Source organism: Balaenoptera acutorostrata, chromosome 12 (genome assembly GCF_949987535.1).
Source record: "Balaenoptera acutorostrata chromosome 12, mBalAcu1.1, whole genome shotgun sequence".
Taxonomy (NCBI): Eukaryota; Metazoa; Chordata; class Mammalia; order Artiodactyla; family Balaenopteridae; genus Balaenoptera; species Balaenoptera acutorostrata.
The window spans coordinates 79,000,002-79,020,432 of record NC_080075.1 but is presented as its reverse complement, the minus strand read 5'-3'; the positions used below and the strand labels follow the sequence as shown (position 1 = coordinate 79,020,432).

Below are 20,431 nucleotides of genomic sequence, written 5' to 3'. Positions count from 1 at the left end.
TATGAATACAAGCTGCTATCAACATCTGTGTGCAGTTTTTTGCATGGACATAAATTTTCAGCTCATTTGGGTAAATACTTAAGAGCACCATTGCTGGGTCATGTGGTAAGACTTTAGTTTCATGATAACAAATACAGTCACATAATAAAAAAATCATAAAAAATCGAACAATACTATATATAACATGAAGGTTGCACCTTGGCCCCAGCCCTAATCCTGTGCTTACCTTATGTTACAAATGAGGAAAGCGTGTCCCTGGGATGTAAGTGACTTGTTCTGGAGTCCACACCAGTAAGCTGTGGAACAAACACTTGCCCTGCAGGCCGTTGGAAGAGAGTCAAGGGTACTGGCCTGACTGCAGGTGTGAGGGTGACGGAGGCGGGGGGCTTGGCTTATCCCCTTCCCCTCCCCTTGCTGCTCCCTTTGGAACCCAGTCAGCACAAAGTGAGAAAACCAGGCTATGGGAAGAGGCCTCCGTGTGTGGTTGACAGCTGACAGCTGGCATCAACTGCCAGACCTGTGAGAGAATTCACTGTCTTATGATTCTAGCCCCCAGCCTTCAGGCCGCCCCAGCTGACACCGAATGCAGCAGACACACTGCCCTGCTGAGTCTGGTCCACGCTGCTAATCTATGAGTGGTTTTTTTTTTTTTTTTTTTGGCTGCACCACTCAGCTTGTGGGAACTTAGTTCCCTGACCAGGGATTGAACCGGGCCTTGGCTGTGAAAGCGTGGAGCCCTAACCACTGGACAGCCAGGGAATTCCCCAACTAATCTATGAATTAAAAAAAAAAAAGAAGAAGAAGAAGAAGGAGAATTGCTGTCGTTTTAAGCTGCTGGATTTGGGGGTGGTTTATTTCACAGCAAAAATAAGCAAAATGCATTAGAATATGACAGAATATTGCAGGCTCCTCTTGGACACTTCCTACTCTAGACCTGTAATTAGCCAATGAGAAATGGCACTTGAAGAGCATAGTCTGAACTCTTTGGGTGAATGGAATTTATAGATTAATTCGAGGAGAAACAACAATTTGCAACATCAAATCTTCTTATCCAGGAATATGCTGTCGCTATTTTAATCCATTCTTCTTTACCACCTTTCAATGAAAATTATTTTCTTCACATTGAAAATTTATTTGCTTTTTTTCATGGTTACTTCAGAGCTTTAGGTACTATCATGAATTTTTTAAAAATTTAGCTCTTTTGGGTGGATAGAAAAGCTATAGCTGTTATTAGTTGTTGTATATTAATCTTGTATCTGGCCAACTGCTTGAACTCTTAATAGTTCTAAAACTTTTTCAGTTGATTCTCTTGGATTTTTTAGGTAAACCATTCTATCATTTTTTTTCCTTTCTAAAACTTATACCTCTTACGCTTTTCTTTCTTTCTTTTTCTTTTTTTTAAAAAATATTTATTTATTTATTTGGCTGTGCCGGGTCTCAGTTGCGGCATGAAGGATCTTTAGTTGCGGCATGTGGAATCTAGTTCCCTGACCAGAGATCAAACCCAGGCCCCCTGCATTGGGAGCACAGTCTTAACCACTGGACCACCAGGGACGTCCCTCTAATGTTTTTCTTAATGCATTGTCTAGGGCCCCCCGCTTTATGCTGAATAGCGGTGGCAATTGTGGACATCCTTATTTGCTTCTGTCTTTAATGGGATTACTTCTAATGTTTCAACATTAACCTTGCTGTTTGCTTTATTTATTTATTTATTTATAATACAAACACCAAGCCATTTTATTTTATTTTTTTAATTAATTAATTTTTGGCTGCATTGGGTCTTCACTGCTTTATGCGGGCTTTCTCTAGTTGCGGCAAGCGGGGGCTACTCTTCATTGTGGTGCTCAGGCTTCTCATTGCAGTGGCTTCTCTTGTTGCAGAGCACGGGCTCTAGGCACACGGGTTTCAGTAGTTGTGGCACACGGGCTCAGTAGTTGTGGCACACAGGCTTAGTTGCTCCAGGCATTTGAGATCTTCCTGGACCAGGGCTCGAACCTGTGTCCCCTGCATTGGCAGACGGATTCTTAACCACTGTGTCACCAGGGAAGTCCCACTATTTACTTTAAATTTTTGATAGATACTACTTTTTAGGTTAAGGAAGTTTCTCAACATTGTTAGCTTGTTATGAGTTTTTATCAGCAATGAGTATTGAGCTAGACACCTGAAACTAACACAACATTGTAAATCAACTATACTTCAATAAAAACTTAAAAAAGAGAAATGGGTATTGAAATTTATCAGTTACTTTTCTTACTGTTTGATATGATTTGTTTTGCCTTATGTATTAATGTACTAAATTACATTAATAGAATTGCTAATGTTCAACTATCCTGAATTCCTGTGATAAAATTCTGCTTGGTCATGAAATATGACTCTGCTGGATGTGATTGGTTTACATATTACTTAAGAGTTTTGTATCTACACATGTAAATGAAAATAGCCCACGGTTATTGTTTGTGTGCGTACTATCATTCTGTGTTGTTTTCCAGGTTATCATAGTTTTGTAGAATAAGCTGGGAAACTTTCATTATTCTCCATGCTCTGTAAGTTTATATAAAGTAGGAATTACATGTTCCTTGAAGATTTACAGTAGGTTCACCGTCCAGACAGTCTGGGCTTGTGCCTTTATTTTAAGGGTATATCTTTGATACCTTCTTTTTTCTTTCTTTCTTTCCTTCCTTCTTAAACATTTTCAAGTGTACAGCTCAGTAGTGTTAAGTATACTCACATTGTTGTGCAACAGATCTCTAGAACTTTTTCATCTTGCAAAACTAAAATTCTATATTCATTTAACAGCGACTCTCCATTTCCCCCTCACCCCTCCAGTTCCTGGCAACCACTATTCTGTTTCTATGAATTTAACTATTTAAAATTCCTCATTTAAGTGGAATCATACAGTATGACTTTTTGTGACTAGCTACTTCACTTAGCATAATGTCCTCAAGGTTTATTCATGTTGTAGCATGTGTCAAAATTTCCTTCTTTTTTAAGGCTGAATAATATTCCATTGTATGTATATACCACATTTTTTTATCCATTCATCCATCAATGGACACTTGGGTTGTTTCTGCCTTTTGGCTGTTGTGAATAATGCTGCTATAAACATGGGTGTGCAAGTATCTCTTTGAGATCCTACTTTCTTTTGAATATATACCCAGAAGTGGGATTGCTGGATCATATGGTAATTCTATTTTTAATTTTTTGAGGAACCGCCATACTGTTTTCCATAGCAGCTGCACCATTTTACATTCCCACCAGCAGTGCACAGGGCTCCAGTTTCTGTACATCTTCACTAACACTTGCTATTTTCTGTTTGATAATAGCCATTCTAATGGGCAAGGGGTAATATCTTATTGTGGTTTTGATTTGCAGTTACCTAATGGTTAGAGATGTTGAGTATTTTTTCATATGCTTGTTGGCCATTTGTATATCATCTTTGGAGAAATGTTTCTTCATATCCTTCACACATTTTTTAATAGGGTTGTGTTTTTTCTTCTTGAGTTGTAGTTCTTTATATATTTATATTTATATATATATATATATATATATATTTTAAGATTTTTTTGATGTGGACCATTTTTAGAGTCTTTATTGAATATGTTACAACATTGCTTGTTTTATGTTTTGATTTTTTGGCCAAGAGGCAGGTGGGATCTTAGCTCCCCGACCAGGGATGGAACCCGCACTCCCTGCATTGGAAGGCAAAGTCTTAACCACTGGACCGCCATGGAAGTCCCATGTAATTTGGATATTAACCCCTTATCAGATACATGGCTTGCAAATATTTTCTCCCATCCTGTAGGTTGCTTTTTCACTCTGCTGATTGTTTCCTTTGATGCAGGCATTTTAAAATTTGATACAGTCCCATTTATCTACTTTTGCTTTTGTTGCACATACTTTTGGCATTACATGCAAGGAATCATTGCCAAATCCAATGTCATGAAGCTTTTCCCATATGTTTTCTTCTAGGAGTTGTATAGTTTTAGGTCTTGCATTTAGGCCTTTAATCCATGTTGAGTTAATTTTTGTACATGCTGTAAGGTAAGGTCCAACTTCCTTATTTAGCATGAGGATATCCTGTTTTCCCAACACCATTTGTTGAAAAGACTGTTCTTTCCTCTATTGAACGTTCTTGGCACTCGTGTTGAAGATAATTTGACCATATATGTGAGCGTTTATTTCTGCACTCTCTCTTCTATTCTGTTGGTTTGTATGTTTGTCTTTATGCTAGTCCCACACTGTTTCTGTTTGTCTTGTTTTGATTTTTTAAGATATAATTGACACATATTAGTTTCAGGTGTACAACATAATGATATGGTATTTGTATGTATTGCAAAATGATCACCATAAGTCTAGTTAACATCCAAACACTGTTTTTTGATTGCTGTAGCTTTATAAAAAGTTTTGAAATCAGGACATGTGAGACCTTCCTTCAACTTTGTTCTTTTGACTACCTTCTTAATTTCTTTTATGACTATTGGTCTGTTCAAGTTTTCTACTCTTCTTGAATCAATTCTTTTTTTTTTATTGAAGTATAGTTGATTTACAATATTGTGTTAGCAAAGTGATTCAGATATATATATGTATATACATATACACACACATATACACATATATGTATATATATATTTCAGATTCTTTTCCATTATAGGTTATTACAAGATACTGTTTCCTGTGCTATACAGTAAATCCTTATTGCTTATCTATTTTACGCATAGTACTTTGTATCTGTTAATCCCATATTCCTAATTTATCCCTCCCCCGTTCCCTTTCCCCTTTGGTAACCATAAGTTTGTTTCCTATGTCTGTGAGTCCGTTTCTGTTTTGTATCTCAATTCATTTGCATTATTTTTTAGATTCTACATATAAGTGGTATCATATATTTGTCTTTCTCTTGAATCAATTCTAGAACTTTATATTGTCCTAGAGAATTATCCATTTCATTTGATTTTTAATTTACAGGTAGACTTTTAATATAAATGGTCTCCTATAATTAAAAAAATAGGGGCTTCCCTGGTGGCGCAGTGGTTGAGAGTCTGCCTGCCAATGCAGGGGATACGGGTTCGAGCCCTGGTCTGGGAGGATCCCACATGCCGCGGAGCGACTGGGCCCGTGTGCCACAATTACTGAGCTTGCGCGTCTGGAGCCTGTGCTCCGCAACAGGAGAGGCCGCGATAGTGAGAGGCCCGCGCACCGCGATGAAGAGTGGCCCCCGCTTGCCACAACTGGAGAAGGCCCTCGCACAGAAACGAAGACCCAACACAGCCATAAATAAATAAACAAATAAATAAATAAAATTAAAAAAAAAAAAATAGATGCGCAGCCCGGCGAGTACGCGCCTCAGATTTCAGGCAAACAATGAGCAAGAAATTCCCTTTCATCTTGGAAGTTTATTACAAATCCATTGAACACTCTGGAATGTATGGAATCAGAGAGCAAGATCAAGAAAAATGGCTGAACAGCAAAAATTAGGAATTTGACCATCGATCAAAGTTTGCCCTATTTCGTAGTATCAGGCAAGATTAAAATTCCAAAGTTGACATGGATGGATTTTAGAGTAAGTGTAAACTCTAATTAAGTCAGAGGTTTTGTTCTTCGGACTGTGAAGAAATTGATGGAAGGTTTGTTTATTATGTGATAAATGGAGTTTTGCTTACTACTCAAAATAAACCTGTTCTTTAAAAAAAACTCCCCTGTAATTCTAAACATATAAACCTTTCAAAATAGATAAGATAGTAAAGTATCTATTTTTAATATTTATTACATTTTTTCTTTTCCATTATAGTTTATTACAAGATATTGAATATAGTACCCTGCGCTGTACAGTAGGGACCTTGTTTATCCAATTTATCCCCCTTTCCTTTGCCCTTTGGTACCACAAGTTTTTCTTCTATGCCTGTGAGTCTGTTTCTGTTTTGTAAATAAGTTCATTAACGTTTATTACATTTTAACTCAAACTATCTAAAACTATATTAACTAAAAATATTGCTTTTATCCATTTTCACTTTACCTGAAACAATACTTAAAACTCTACATCAATGTCTCTACTAGAGACACTTTGGAATAAAATTCGTCATAAAATTTAAAAAAAAAATTTTATATCTGATTACTAATGTTTGCATCTTCCATTTTTCATAATTCAAATTTGCCAAAAGCATGTCTAATTCATTATTGTTTTTAACTGACTCTGTTCTTTTATGTGGGGTTTATTAATTCCTTCTACTTTTTTTTTGGTAACTATTTTATTTTATTAAATTATTAAATTATCTTCAGATATTTTTTGCTAAGCATTTTCTCTGAATAGGCTTTGGTTCGAATCCCCCAGGTTTTGTATAGCACTCTCACTGTAATTAATTTTGAAGTTAGCCCAAATAGTTTATTCCAGATTAGATTAGGTCTTTTACCTAGGAGTTATTAAGAATGAACAGTATTTTAAAGATTCCTAGGATATATTTCTAGTAATAGATATATTTCTAAGATATACTTTCAGCCTCCTTTTAAAATTCTATTCAGTGAATCCTACTGCATTCCATTCAATGAATGTGCCCTGTATGATTTCAGAACTGAGTTTCAAAGAAGTAGGGGCAGGGAGGGCTCCCAAACATCCCTCCTCTCCTCTGGGTGATGCACATGCTTTCCTCCTAACCTTTGGTGTAAGATGGGCCCACCAGATGTTGAGACTCCCTGACTTTTCAAGGCTCCTTCTCATGAAAGGCCTGGGTGAGACTGAAGCGAGAGATGGGAGTTGGCAGTTGTAATGGGAATTCTTTAGCTCTGTAACTCGCAGAGCTAACTTCACCCTCCCTCCAGTTTCTCCCTACTTCGGATGCTTTGCCCATCACGTAGGTGGGTCCTTTCCAGCACTGCACTTGTCACTCCCTGCTTAAGAACTTATGATGATTTCCTATTGTTAACCACAGCATTGCTTCAAGGACCTCATTCTTTGAGGTGCTCATCAAATACAACTGTAAGAAAACATAGTAGCTGATGCCACAGCCTCAACCCCAACCTCCCAGGTCCTCCTACTCATCCTAGTGTAAGTCTATTCACCTCTCCTTCCCTTTCCCAGCCCAAGGCACTGCATCCAGTGCTGTGCTTTTCACCAGTATTTATCTTTGAAATCTTGATTTCTGTCTAGATTTAAAGCTATTGAGGTAGAAACTAATTTTTTCTCAGGCTTACTCTCTTTCCAAACAATAAATGGGACATAATGTTTTCTCAGCATGATCTTACTTGATCATGGAATAGATTAGTGGTGTATTCTTCTCCACTGTTTACCATTCTTTCCATAAGCCCTGTCTGGCCATGACCTAGGTTCTGGATACACAGTAAAGACCTGGTCCTGAACTTGAAGGGAATCTCCTACTCAACTGCACGGGCACCAGCACTGCTCCTAAAATGTCTGCTGAGGTGGGAAAATCATAATCTTCTCAAGCAGCCCTTGACTTGCCTAGGAAGTCAGACGGCCATGTCCGTGAGGAGTTATCGGGCAGACTCTGAAGGCTGAATTCTGTGATTGGTATCAGGAGTTGGGTGAGACCCTCTGGGTTTCTGATTTCTAAATACCTACTTTGAGGAGACTTCAGCTTGTCTTAACATTGTTGTGCAGGCAGATGCCAGAGGGATTGATTTAGAAGGCCAACAGGCATTATTTGTCTCAATTAAATGCTTTCCTTGTTATAATAAGCCAAATTGGCAGAAATTACTGAGGAGTGTTACTGTGGCTTCAAGTCACATCAGTCGGATGGACCCATACAGAACGCTTTTCCTCACTTGGCTATCAGTAGAGCTCACCTCTCAAAGCAAGCAGATACACATAAATGATCCAAAGCGACTCTTCAATCTTACACTCAGCAAAACATCAATACAGGGCTTCCCTGGTGGTGCGGTGGTTGAGAATCTGCCTGCCAATGCAGGGGACACGGGTTCGAGCCCTGGTCCAGGAAGATCCCACATGCCGCGGAGCAACTAAGCCCGTGCACAACTACTGAGCCTGCACTCTTGAGCCCGTGAGCCACAACTACTGAGCCTGCGCTCTAGAGCCTTCGAGCCACAGCTACTGAAGCCCGCGCACCTAGAGCCCGTGCTCCGCAACAAGAGAAGCCACCGCAGTGAGAGGCCTGTGCACGGCAATGAGGAGTAGCCCCCGCTCGCCACAACTAGAGAAAGCCCGCATGCAGCAACAAAGACAGCAACACAGCCAAAAATAAATAAGTAAAATAAATAAATTAAAAAAAAAATCAATATATTGGCAGACCACTCTTTTTACTGAAGCATAATCCCAGAACCAAGGGCTCCCAAACTACTCAGTGAAAATGATGTAAGGGATGAGTGTGAGGAATGGCAGAGACCAAAAACCTCAGTGGCTTCTGAGCCTCTAATATGCTTTCCTAGGTGTGTGTGTGTGTGTCTGTGAGAGAGAGAGAGAGAGAGATCTTTCCCACCACATTGCCTTTGATTTCCTCACGTTGCCTCCATCCTGGCAGCCATACACATCAGGGCAAAGTTACTGTTACCTGTATTAGTACCAAGAAAAAAAAAGACTAACTGTACCAAGAAAAAGAATTAAAATGCTGTAAAGTTCCTTACTCATATCTTCAGTAGTTTTCCTACTTAGTGATTTATCTGCAGCTTGAATCGAGAGCTCATTTGCAGAAACATGAGCTCCAAGCCACGTTTTGAGGCTGTATGTAGGCAAATTAAAAACAAAAAACCCCTTTTCAGTTAACTGTAACAGGAGGCACTGAGTACTCACTGCCCCTGCATGTCACACATATTTTCATTTAATCCTCACAATTTTAGGAGGCGGGTATTTCTTCCCTTGCCTACACATGAGGAAATTAAGGCTTAAAAGATGAAAGTGCTTGCCTAACAATGTAAAACTAAAGGAACCTGGGCAGTCTAGTTCCAGAATCCAAACTGAACCATTACATGCTAATGCCCAGGAAAATTTGAATCTTAAGGTAGCCAATTTCTTTCTTAAACTATCAAATAGAATACAGAGCTATTTCATTTAAGTTCCTGGTAAATATTTAGAAAAAAAAGTTGTATGACTGGAACATAAACAAGAAATTACCTACAGGATGGGGAGGTAATAAAGTTCAACAAATATTCAACCTAATTTTGAGCTTCCCACAGGATCCATCCTGTAGTTGTAAGGTTTTTAGCATCAAAAGTACTCTCAGATCTGAGGTTCTCTGGGAAGTCAGGATATTATTCCTACTTTACATAGGTAACTTAAAGGCCTAAAGGGTTACCATACAGACCACACGCCTCAGGGCCCAACCTAGGCCTGACCCACTCCTTTTCCCTCCGCAGTGCCTTCCAGAGGCCCACTGCAGCCTCTTCCAAGTGGGCACTATTCCTTCTCACCTCTGTCTAGAGATGAATTTACTGAATGTCTGTAGCATCCAAATCCCATCAGATATGTTAATCCAGGCCTTTCAAGTTAGATGGGTAAGGCAGACAGTGAATGCCGCTCCGTAGGGCTTTCTCCGCCTTCCCCTCTACTCGCCCACCCCCTTCCGAGAAACCACTGTCATTAGGGCAGATATTATAGAACACTACCCAGGTCGCTTTAGGAAGCTACTCTTCTGAAGTTGATAAGCTAGGGTGGGAGGACATGACATTTATTTCCTTTTTAGGATCTTTAATTTCATCACTACAAGTGGCGCAAGTAAACAACTCCAGAGGGGCTTTCAGTTTGGAATAGAACCAAACCAGGATAAAATTAAAATGGAGGATAAACAATGTGTGTGATGAAAACTCCTTTTCCCATTTAGTTTTATAAGATCACCATTTTGGATTCTACTGAATTATCTGTATAGATTAAAAAAAAATTAGCTATAGAAGGGAAAGGAAAATGGAAACAGTATTAGCAGCGGTTGAGAATTAGGTTCTAGGTATCTTTTTATATATATTCTCAATTCTTAAAACCATGGATTTAAAAATAGTTCCATCTCATAGTAAAGATGAAGGCACTGAGGCTGAGATAACAGACCTAAGTTCACAAGGTTTGTAAATAGTGAGGTTAAATCCATGCCTGAACCCAAACTGTACTTAATCTCCTGAAGTGCATGTGGAAAGGAAACAAACACGTGTGGGTGAAGATACGTGATTTAATTTGATCCTCAAAAACCATCATTTTATCAGTATCATTTTATCAGTAAGGAAACAGGCTTAAAGTTTCATCATATGAGGTGTATAATCACGCTATGTAATTAGATTATGAATATTAAAAGACAGAATTAATACCATCAGTGTAATCAGTGGCCCTAGACTAGCATTCATGTGATAAAGATATTTTTGTTTTCCTTAAATCAGAGTAAACCTGAATGGTCAATGGAACTGTAATTGAGGTACAGAGGGGTATTTTATCTAGAGAAAAACACAAGACCAGGTTTATTTCATACAATGTTATTCACACATTTTTCATTTTCTAATTTATACATAATATACAAAGAAGTGAAGATAACATTATTTCATATGAACCAATAAGAGCCAGGACTTAAGACAAACTGGTCCAGAAACAATCCATATCAAGACACCCAAGAGTAAGGCCTAAGTGGTTCTGCCCAATTAAGTTTATTCTGAAATGTCATTTTCAGATTATACCAAAAATCCATGCCAATTTATTAAAAGGTGGAATTAGAGAGGTGGGCACCAAAAATAGCAGATCGCAAAATTTCTAGAAAACAAAATAAACCCTAAAATACTGGGAAGATTGGTTGTCAACACTGGGATACATGGGAACATCAGGAACCCAAGACAATTGTTCAGTTTCCCAGTGTGCCATTCTCTAGGACTTTCTAAATTTGCATAAATAATTTGCCTGTGTGAACAGAAGATAAGGGTAAAGGAAAACCAGGAATTCAACTGTGCAAATCCAGGAAAGTCACCACCAATCTGCAACAAGGACAACTTTGATCCTGAAACCATGAGCTGATACTGGGAACAGAAGTTCAACACAGGTCCAAGACATTCTGAGGCTGGCAAAACAAAGTGGGGAAGAGTGGCAGAGAGCAGTTCTGTATGGAGGGAAAAAAGCTCTGTTACTGTGACTGGGACATGCTGATGAACTAGTGTGACTATGAGAAGGGACCGTGACAGTGACAAGTGGTTAAATTTTATGGCCTCAACACGGAATGTTGGGTTAGAAAACTAGAATAACTCAACATCAAACATGAAAAAGTATGCCTGGCACCCCAAACTTTATGCCGTTATTCTTAGGTTCATGATATGAACAGCTATGTGAAAAAACCTTTATATTCAATATTGTGCTCAGAAGATAGCTTTTCTTCTGCAGACTTCTAATAAAAAAATCCCTCACATGTTCAATTGAAAGAGATAGCATGGTTCATTAGTTTTTAGCACTAAACGTAAGTGGGTCAACATAAAAGTTTTATACAAAATACTGACTTCAACAAAATACAAAGCACTTTCTTTATCTTTCAGAAACTGAATATACAAAGCAAGTTTTTTTTTCCAAAATATTTTCATAGGCAAAGGATTAAAAACGATTTTAATTATACACATATGGTCACAATTTTGCCTTAAAAAGATTGTTGGGAAATGTACATAAGGCCGCTTGTAAATGTACATCATGTTACTGTTATGTCTTATGTCCAGAGAAAAAATGTTACCATACAGATTTGCTATTACTTGGGAGTAGGCTATTCAAAAATACAGTACTCTTCTGTACAAAGAAAAAAAGTCACATCACATTTAATAAGATGGAAAAAGCATTGGCCTCCATGGTAACCAAATATCTCAGTCCAATACTTTCTATTATGCACAATACCCTGACTTCTTGAAAGTGATCCAAATCCTAGCATGTCCATATTAACAGAGTCAACAACTATGTTATAAAACAAAATGTTTTTCACAATAATAAAAAGAAAGCTGGTTCATACTTCTGAAACCATATAAAGATAAAAAATTTTTAAAAAATCACTCTTGATTTGGAGAAATAAATTTACATTATACAACACTATATGCCAGGTCAGAGGGCAGGGACATAAATGTACACTAAAATGCAAATGTTTCCCAAAGAGATAAAACAAATTCCATTTACAGCATTAAGGTTTACAAATGTACACCTGTACAACCAAAGAAAACATCATTACTAAATTAGCAAGGCTTTTTATAATAAACATTGAAACATGATTTGCTTTCAAAGTGTAAACTTACATCTATTACTACACACACACAATGCATATATTTATAGGAAGCAAAAAAAGCTATCTGAATATGTAATCATGCTTAAATGTTGAGCTATCAAATTCACTTTTCAGTGGCCCCTTTTCACCTCTATCTGGTTCCTACTTTCTGAATCTACTATGAAAAAGCAAAATAAATCTCAACACTTTTTCAACATGTCCTTGTAATTCTATAAGCAAAACAATATACAAATCTCCACTCTTTCTCATTGCAAACCAAACTGAAAAGTTAAAATGGAACTTAACTTTTCGTTTAGCGTACTTAACTGGAAGTGTCACCATGATTTTGTTTTTTCTACCTCTTACAACAATTACATATGTAAGTATATACAATACTTCTGTACATTGCCAGAGACATTTTGGGGGGCAGTATTTGTATTAAAACCACATCTACTGTAAATAATGTAAGTTCTTTTCATTTCAAATCACTTAATTCTTGTCTTACTTGCCGAGTTTTTATTTGCATGATAGTTTGTGAATTACCAAAATACAACTTAACTTTCTTTTAAAAATATTAATAATATTTATGCAGTTGATTGTTAATCTGTTATAAAAGGCTTCACACAAAGGACAAAAAAAACCCATAAGGACTATATTTCTATATACATTTCTATAAACCTGTTGTGCTATGGGGTCCGTAGACCTACCAGACTGCAAGCCAGTTTATTAAAAGAATACTGTACTTTTTCCTTTAAAAACTATTTTTGTGACTTTACAAGGTAAAAATTTACAAAATATGTGACAGCATTTTTTGATACAGTTACATCATATACAGGCATTCTGTGCTTTGCCAGCAATCCAATCTGATAGGTCTCCACTCAGGGCTGAATATAATTTATAATTCACCACCCCCCACCCCCAAATATACACAAGAACCTTAAAAAATTTACAAATGGATGAATAAAGTCAATAAATAGTTTCACTTTAAAAAAAATTTGAAGATTCATAGTTGAGTTGTGTTTTGATAATTCACAAAAGAAACGTTCCTCTCACACGGTTACATCATCTTCTCTTTTTCCTTTACAGCATTCCATTTGGTGGTCCTCCAATAGGCCCTAGATCTGGGCTATTTTTCAAATAATATTTTTCCAACTTGGCCAGTATATGCTTCCCATATGTGTATTTGCGCAAAGTAGTAATGTGAGGTCGAATCTGAAAAATAAATGTTCTGCTTAGGAAATCTAAGTTATTTTAGTTTCTGATTCCTTAAAAAAGCGCCCCCAAATTTGGGTGATTTGGAAGAATAACTGAAATTTTAAAATTCAAATCCAAAGAAAGTTGTTTGCAAAAGCAGTTCTGTTCCACTCAATCTCTCCCAACTTCTACTCTCAAAATTGTTCAATGAATAAACAAACCACTTTTCCTATAAACTATTACACATGCAAACAAAACAGTAGAGGGGCTCCAAACATAGCAGAGAAGTATCACTAATGAGCTATTATATTCTTGTAAGGTTTACGAGGGCAAAGTTCTATAACTCTAAGCAACTGGACAAAAATTCAATACAAAATGGAGCAAAAGACATGAACAAGCAATCAGACGTGTGATAGCTAATACATTTAACACGTTCAATATCTCCTTAACTGTTTTAAAACTGGAAATGAGAAGAATCATATCATTATCTTTCCATCCAGACTGGCAAAGATTTTATAAATAATAACTGGTATTGATGAGATAACAGTAAAACAGGCACTTTTCTCAAATACTAGATAGATGTGCAAACTTGTACGAGATTTCTGGAGAGCTACTTGGCAGAAATCTATTAAAATGTAACATGTTCACATACTCTGTGCCAGCAATTCCACATCTAGGGATTTACCTTACAAAAACACTTAATTATGCAAAGATGTTTATATAAACACTGCTAAGAACAGTTATTAAATAATCAAAATGCCCTAAATATGATATTGATTAAATAATGCAGTTGTTAAAAATAAGACTGAAAAAAATGTTATAGTTATATATTCTTAAGCAGAAATACTAAATTTTTAAAAACACAGAAAATCAAGAGGGCAGTGTTCTTTTTAACAGTAAGTTTTCCTGTGGAAATTAATGATTTCTTAAAGAATCATTTGATTCTAGCAGGACAGAGAGAGAAAACAGCTTAATTGATTAAAAAAAAATTAAACCGATATAAATTTTCTCTTTAAGAAAATTTACTAGGTTAGTAAGAAAATTTAATCAGATTTTAAAATCAATGTTCAGCCAATGTATTATGGCAAATCAAATATACCTAAATAAGATGGTGAAGGGAAAAACAATGCTAACGGTAGGTAAATAGATGAGAAATGAATGTGATTTTACTGAGTTGATTACCTTAAGAATTTAATAAAGGGGTATATCATACCTACATCTGCCAATGGTTTTCCACTGATTTTAAATTTTCTGCAGTTGTAACAATTCTGAGGAAATTAAAGCCTAGGGAAGTTAAATGAGTAGCCTGAAGTCACACAAAGTGAATCGTCTATTTTAAGTGCTATAAACTGTATTACCTTGTGCATGATTATCTTTCTCTGAGCAGGTTCAGCCATATCAATCATCTTCTGAACTACATAGTTGGCATACTGGTCCTTCATCATGGTGTATAAGGCACTGTGAGGACCATCATTCTGGCAGCAAACTTCATCAATCAGTAATGCTCTCTCAGCACGGGATGCATGAGTAACACACTTTTCTACTACATTGCTGAAAAATTAAAGTACATACGAAAAACATTATTTTGTTATTTTTTAATAGAAAAATTTCCTTGGTTTTTCAAAGAACTTGCTCAATGCACTGGAAGACAGAAGAGTCAAAATAGGATTCTCTTGTAATTCTCTTACAGTTACTTTCAAAACAGAAATTAATATCATAGAAGAACCCATATTGGATATCTGCAAGTTTAATTACAGGCCTCAAAATTATAATTAAATAAAAATTAAAACTGTAATTCAAGTGTGGGGGAAGTAGGTCATTAATAAAGGTCTGAGGCTTTCATGAACATGCACTAAATAAATCAGATTTGCATTTATTTACACATCTTGGGGAGAAATAATTTTCCAAATACACATTTCAAAAATGGAATACATGAGGGCAAACCAATTTGTTGTGTAGATTCTATAAGAACAAAAACAACATTCTATTATGTACCTTTTGCCTCTACTAAAAAAGACTATATTCCAATGCTATATTTTACATGCATTTCTGTGCTTACTAATAAAAGCCAGAGAGTTGAAAGACTTGACCCCTGGAATTAAAACATAACGCAATACCTGGCAAACTTGTGTTGACTCAGGGCTAAGACCTTTCCTCTGATTTCAGAAACAATTTTGCTCTTGTCTTCAGGTCGACCATGTTCCAGTACATGCTGAATAACATAATTGCCATACTGATCCTAAGTGCAGATATTAAAAAATTACTTTCCTTAAGAATAATGGTAATTCTTGAAAAAGATGTTCATCAATTTTCTAAAAATTCAATAGTACAATCAGGAGAATACAACAGGCTTTTGTCTCACTGAGTGTTTCTATAATGTGTTAACAATAAATTATATTTCCTTTTAAAAAAATCAGAATATTTTCAAAAATATATAAACATTTCAAAATATTAGGGAGTTTATACCTGTACCAACTGCTCTGTATGTTGGTGAAGTTCTTCTAAGATAGGTAAGGTCTGTTCTGCAGTGCAGTGCTCTAGGATGCGCTGGATTACTCTGCAGCCATAAGGATGAGTTGAAAGTACAAACACCTTAAAACAATTAGACGAAATAAATTTCCATTTTGTGACATTTTTGGAAGGACAGGTTTTTGATAACATGCTGAATTAATTTAAAATAGAACGGGGAATTCACATTTATTGATAATATGCCAACTGTCATGTGACAAAGGCTGGGAAGCAGGGTACTGAATTTAGGAGCTAACGGATATCCTTTTTGTTTGTTTTTATACTGATTTTTAAAAAATTTTTTATTTATATTGGAGTATAGCCGATTAACAATGTTGTAATAGTTTCAGGTACACAGCAAAGCGATTCAGCCATACATATACATGTATCCATTCTCCCCCAAACTCCCCTCCTATCCACGCTGCCACATAACATTAAGCAGAGTTCCCTGTGTTATACAGTAGGTCCTCATTGGTTATCCATTTGATATACAGCAGTGTGTCAATCCCACGCTTCCTAACTATCCCTTCCCCCACCGCCGGTAACCGTAAGTTCACTAACGGATATTTTGATCAAAAGGAACCTAATCAGAAGATGGAAAGCATGTAATAATGACAAGGAATGGATTGTGCAGTAGGGGTAGTGCATGTTGTAATTAGAAGCTATTAATTATTATGTTATTAATTACTAACTGATATTTATTTTGCCTTTTATTATACAGTCCTAAGTCTTCTTCCCTCCTCTCCCTCTCCCAGAAAATTTGGAAAACACTGTTGGGCTTACAGTTCTAACAGTAGTTGTCTTTACTTCTTAGAGTAATATAAATTAAACTCATATTTCTACATTTTTCAGCTGCAAAAAATGAAGCTATCTATTGACTCACTCTATCAAAGAGGCAGAAATTAAGGCACATTCAGTATTTATCTCCTATTTTTGTATGAAAGTACTGGGTATTATCTTTTGATTTATAAAAAATATGTTAGTTAACACTCAAATTCTAACTAATTAGAAGCCAAAAATCAACCTTACTTGTCCTTTGAAAGCATCAATGATGAACTGTAGTGACTGTGGCTGAACACATTCAATACATTTTTGTACAACATGGTTTCCATTTTGATCTTTCACACATTTGAGTACATGACCATCTAGCTCCTTTACCATTTCACTCTGCAAAAGAGAAAACATTTAAATTACCTCACCAAACAGCATAGAAGGATTTTACATAAAAGTACTGAGATAGGAACAAAAGTATACTCAAAAATTTATTTGCAATTTTTTATATGTCAGAGTTTAAAATTCCCACCCCATCCCCCAAAGTGTAATAAGCAGAAGCCACTGAAGGTGAGAATTACTAAAACATTTTACAGGATTATAATGTAAATGATACCTGCTGAAATATAACTTAATGATACTCAATTTGCTATACACTACTATCTTCACTGTGTACATCTTCCACTTATCTTTCTCAGCTGACAACTAATATAATGATTTTAGAATTCTACGTTTTTTCTCTACTAAGCATACCCCTTCCCCCATTTAATAATAATAATTATTATCATTTTTTGGCTGTGCCACACAGCATGCGGGATCTTAGTTCCCCAACCAGGGATTGAACCTGTGCCCCCTGCAGTGGAAGTGAGGAGTCCTAACCACTGGACCGCCAAGGAATTTCCCCAAATAATTATTTTTGATGGCTCCTTGAGTTTATCAAGCACCCGGAAAAGGGTAAAGGAGTTGAGTGAGCACTGATGGGCTATGTGATTTTCACGTAATATCTCAATTATGAGAAGAAATTATTGTTGAGCATTTTACTCTTCTTTTTAATAATCTTATAACAAAGAACTTGATTCAGGGAATTCCCTGGCAGTCGAGTCGTTAGGACTCCGAGCTTCCACTGCTGGGGCCTGTGTTCGATCCTTGGTCGGGGAACTAAGATCCCACAAGCCGCTTGGTGCGGCCAAAAAAAAAAAAAGAACTTGACTCAATATAACTTTCCTTTATCATTTGATACCTTCTTCAGGGACAGATTCTCAGGAGATTTTAGATTTTTGCTCATTTAATGGGCAAAAATGACACCTTTCAATTTATATTTGATTACTAATAAGGTTAAACTTATTTACAGTAAGGTTTATTTACTAAGTGCATTTTCTTTTAACTAACAATCTTAGTATTTTTCTCATAGGTTTGTAAGACTTCATTAAATAAACATCTTAATCCTTAGGGAAAAATACAGGTAGCCACACAATAACCTGCGTGCCTTATTAGTGCAATAGGAAATAGTACTGTGAAGAAATGGAGTACACCTAGTGTAAACATATTCACAATTTTTTTTTTTTTTGGCTGCGCCGTGCAGCATGCAGGGTTTTAGTTCCCCGACCAGGGATCGAACCCATGTCCCCTGCAGTGGAAGTGCAGAGCCCTAACCCCTGGACCACCAGGGAATTCCCGGTATTCACATTTAAAATTTCTCTCACCCAGGGACTTCCCTGGTGGCACACAGGTTAAGAATCCACCTGCCAATGCAGCGGACACGGGTTTGACCTCTGGTCCGGGAAGATCCCACATGCCATGGAGCAACTAAGCCTGTGCGCCACAACTACAGAGCCTGCGCTCTAGAGCCCATGAGACACAAAAACGGAGCCCGCACGCCACAACTACTGAAGTCCACGCGCTCTAGGGCCCGCATGCTGCAACTACCGAAGCCCCGCGCCTAGAGCCCGTGCTCTGCAACAAAGGAAGCCACTGCAATGAGAAGCCGCACACCACAACAAAGAGTAGCACCTGCTTGCTGCAACTAGAGAAAGCCCGCGCGCAGGAACAAAGACCCAACGCAGCCAAAAAAATTCCCAAAACTCTCTCACCCAAAAAACTCTCAACTGTATTCTGACATAACTAGAGGAATCCTTGAAGTCAAGATATCACACAAATGTTAGTTATAAACTAAATATGAACTAAATTACAAAATCAAATGTACTTAAGAATCCAAACAGGAGGGAATTCCCTGGTGGTCCAGAGGTTAGGACCCTGCACTCTCACTGCCGAGGGCCTGGGTTCGATCCCTTGTCAAGGAACTAAAATCCCATAAGCCATGCAGATCGGGGTGGGGTGGGGGTGGGGGAAGAATCCAAATAGGAAATGTAATACCACTAATCATCTGAAGCTTACTCCCAATGCTTTATATTTTCAAATATTAAAGACACGTAAAATATCGTTTTTTTTTTAAAAAGAAAGAATTGGAAAATTTTACTCAAGCCAAACTTCAGGATTATAACCTGGGAGGGGCATCTCAGAAAGCTCTGAGAACTGTTTCCAAAATATCTTTAAAGTATCTATACCAGTCTGAGAGTTAAGAGCAGAGAAGTTCTAAGTACCAATACAATCAAACTGTTACTCTCTCTCCATTATGACACATCTTCAATGACTCTAAAACTCAGGATTTCCTCAAGAAGAACAATGCTATTTTCTCACAGATGTTCACTGCTGTGATTAATGTATATACATAACACATACATATCCATCCATCCATCCATATATATTATTGCCTTTAATTCTGGAATTTATCATATGAATGTAGGTTGAGAGTCAAAGCCAATCTCTTTCCAAACTTACTAATTACCAATACCTTTTAAGAAATATTTTCTTTACTCTTATTATATTTCATTGTAATACATAAGCCAGTTATATACAATATCTATGGGAGGTTATGAATTTCATTTTAAAAGTTTGTTTACCTCATGCGCAAACCATGCTAGTGATGCTACACAGTTTCTTTAAAAAATCTAGTGGATAAGCAATTTTCCTCATCCCTTACTCTCCTTAATATCCTTGTCTATTTAAAATAATTTAAAAATTTATTTTGATCATTTACAAGAAAATTCCTATGAGCACATAACTGGAATTGTACTAATCCCTTTTTTACTTAGAATACTTAGACCTTTCCATCCAAGAACATGGTATACTTCCCAATTAATTTATATGTGCTCTCTTTTCTCTTAAAGAACTGTAAATCTTGTTAAGAGGATGCTTTAGGCTACTTTTCCTGTTGAATGAAATTTTTAAAACTTTGTATATACTTTTTTTTTTTTTTTGGCCACGTCGTGCGGCTTGTGGGATCTTAGTTCCCCGACCAGGAACTGAACCACTCCCTCAGCAGTGAAAGTGCGGAGTCCTAACCACTGGACCACCAGGGAATTCCCTGTATACATTTTTAACTGGCATATAGGAATGCAATTGGTTTTAAAATATTTATTCTTATGACAGAAGTGTAAGTGCAATCCAAATAAACACTGGGAATAGTAAAATATATTCCTGATACTACAGAAAATCAAATGAGTAGTGGTAGCAGAAACACCCACCATCTAGCACTCTGCTTGACATATAGTAGGTACTCAAATACTTTCACTTAGAAATGAAAAGATGAAGAAAATGAACAGAGGACAGATCAAAGATCTGTTGTGTAACTTTCAGTTAATTACATACTCTTTTGAGATAGATTTAAAAAAATATTTTAGTCTGTGGAAATATTTAACATTTCACTCCAAGATTATTGTAAGATAAAAATTTAAAAATTG

At 36.7% G+C, this 20,431-nt stretch overlaps 1 protein-coding gene across 8 annotated transcripts in view; it reads right to left on the bottom strand.

Moving 5' to 3' along the window:
* Positions 1–11,425: 11,425 nt before the first annotated feature.
* PUM2 (pumilio RNA binding family member 2) overlaps positions 11,426–20,431 on the bottom strand; it is a 90,572-nt gene continuing 81,566 nt past the window's right edge. For all 8 annotated transcript variants that reach the window (XM_007183468.3, XM_007183469.3, XM_007183470.3 and 5 more), the window contains 5 exons: positions 16,890–17,027; positions 15,819–15,944; positions 15,470–15,591; positions 14,711–14,903; positions 11,426–13,370 (listed from right to left, as the gene is read on the bottom strand). In XM_007183468.3, the coding sequence (XP_007183530.1) occupies positions 13,239–13,370; positions 14,711–14,903; positions 15,470–15,591; positions 15,819–15,944; positions 16,890–17,027 (711 nt within the window). In that variant the 3' untranslated portion in view covers positions 11,426–13,238. The remainder of the gene's footprint in view (positions 13,371–14,710; positions 14,904–15,469; positions 15,592–15,818; positions 15,945–16,889; positions 17,028–20,431) is intronic.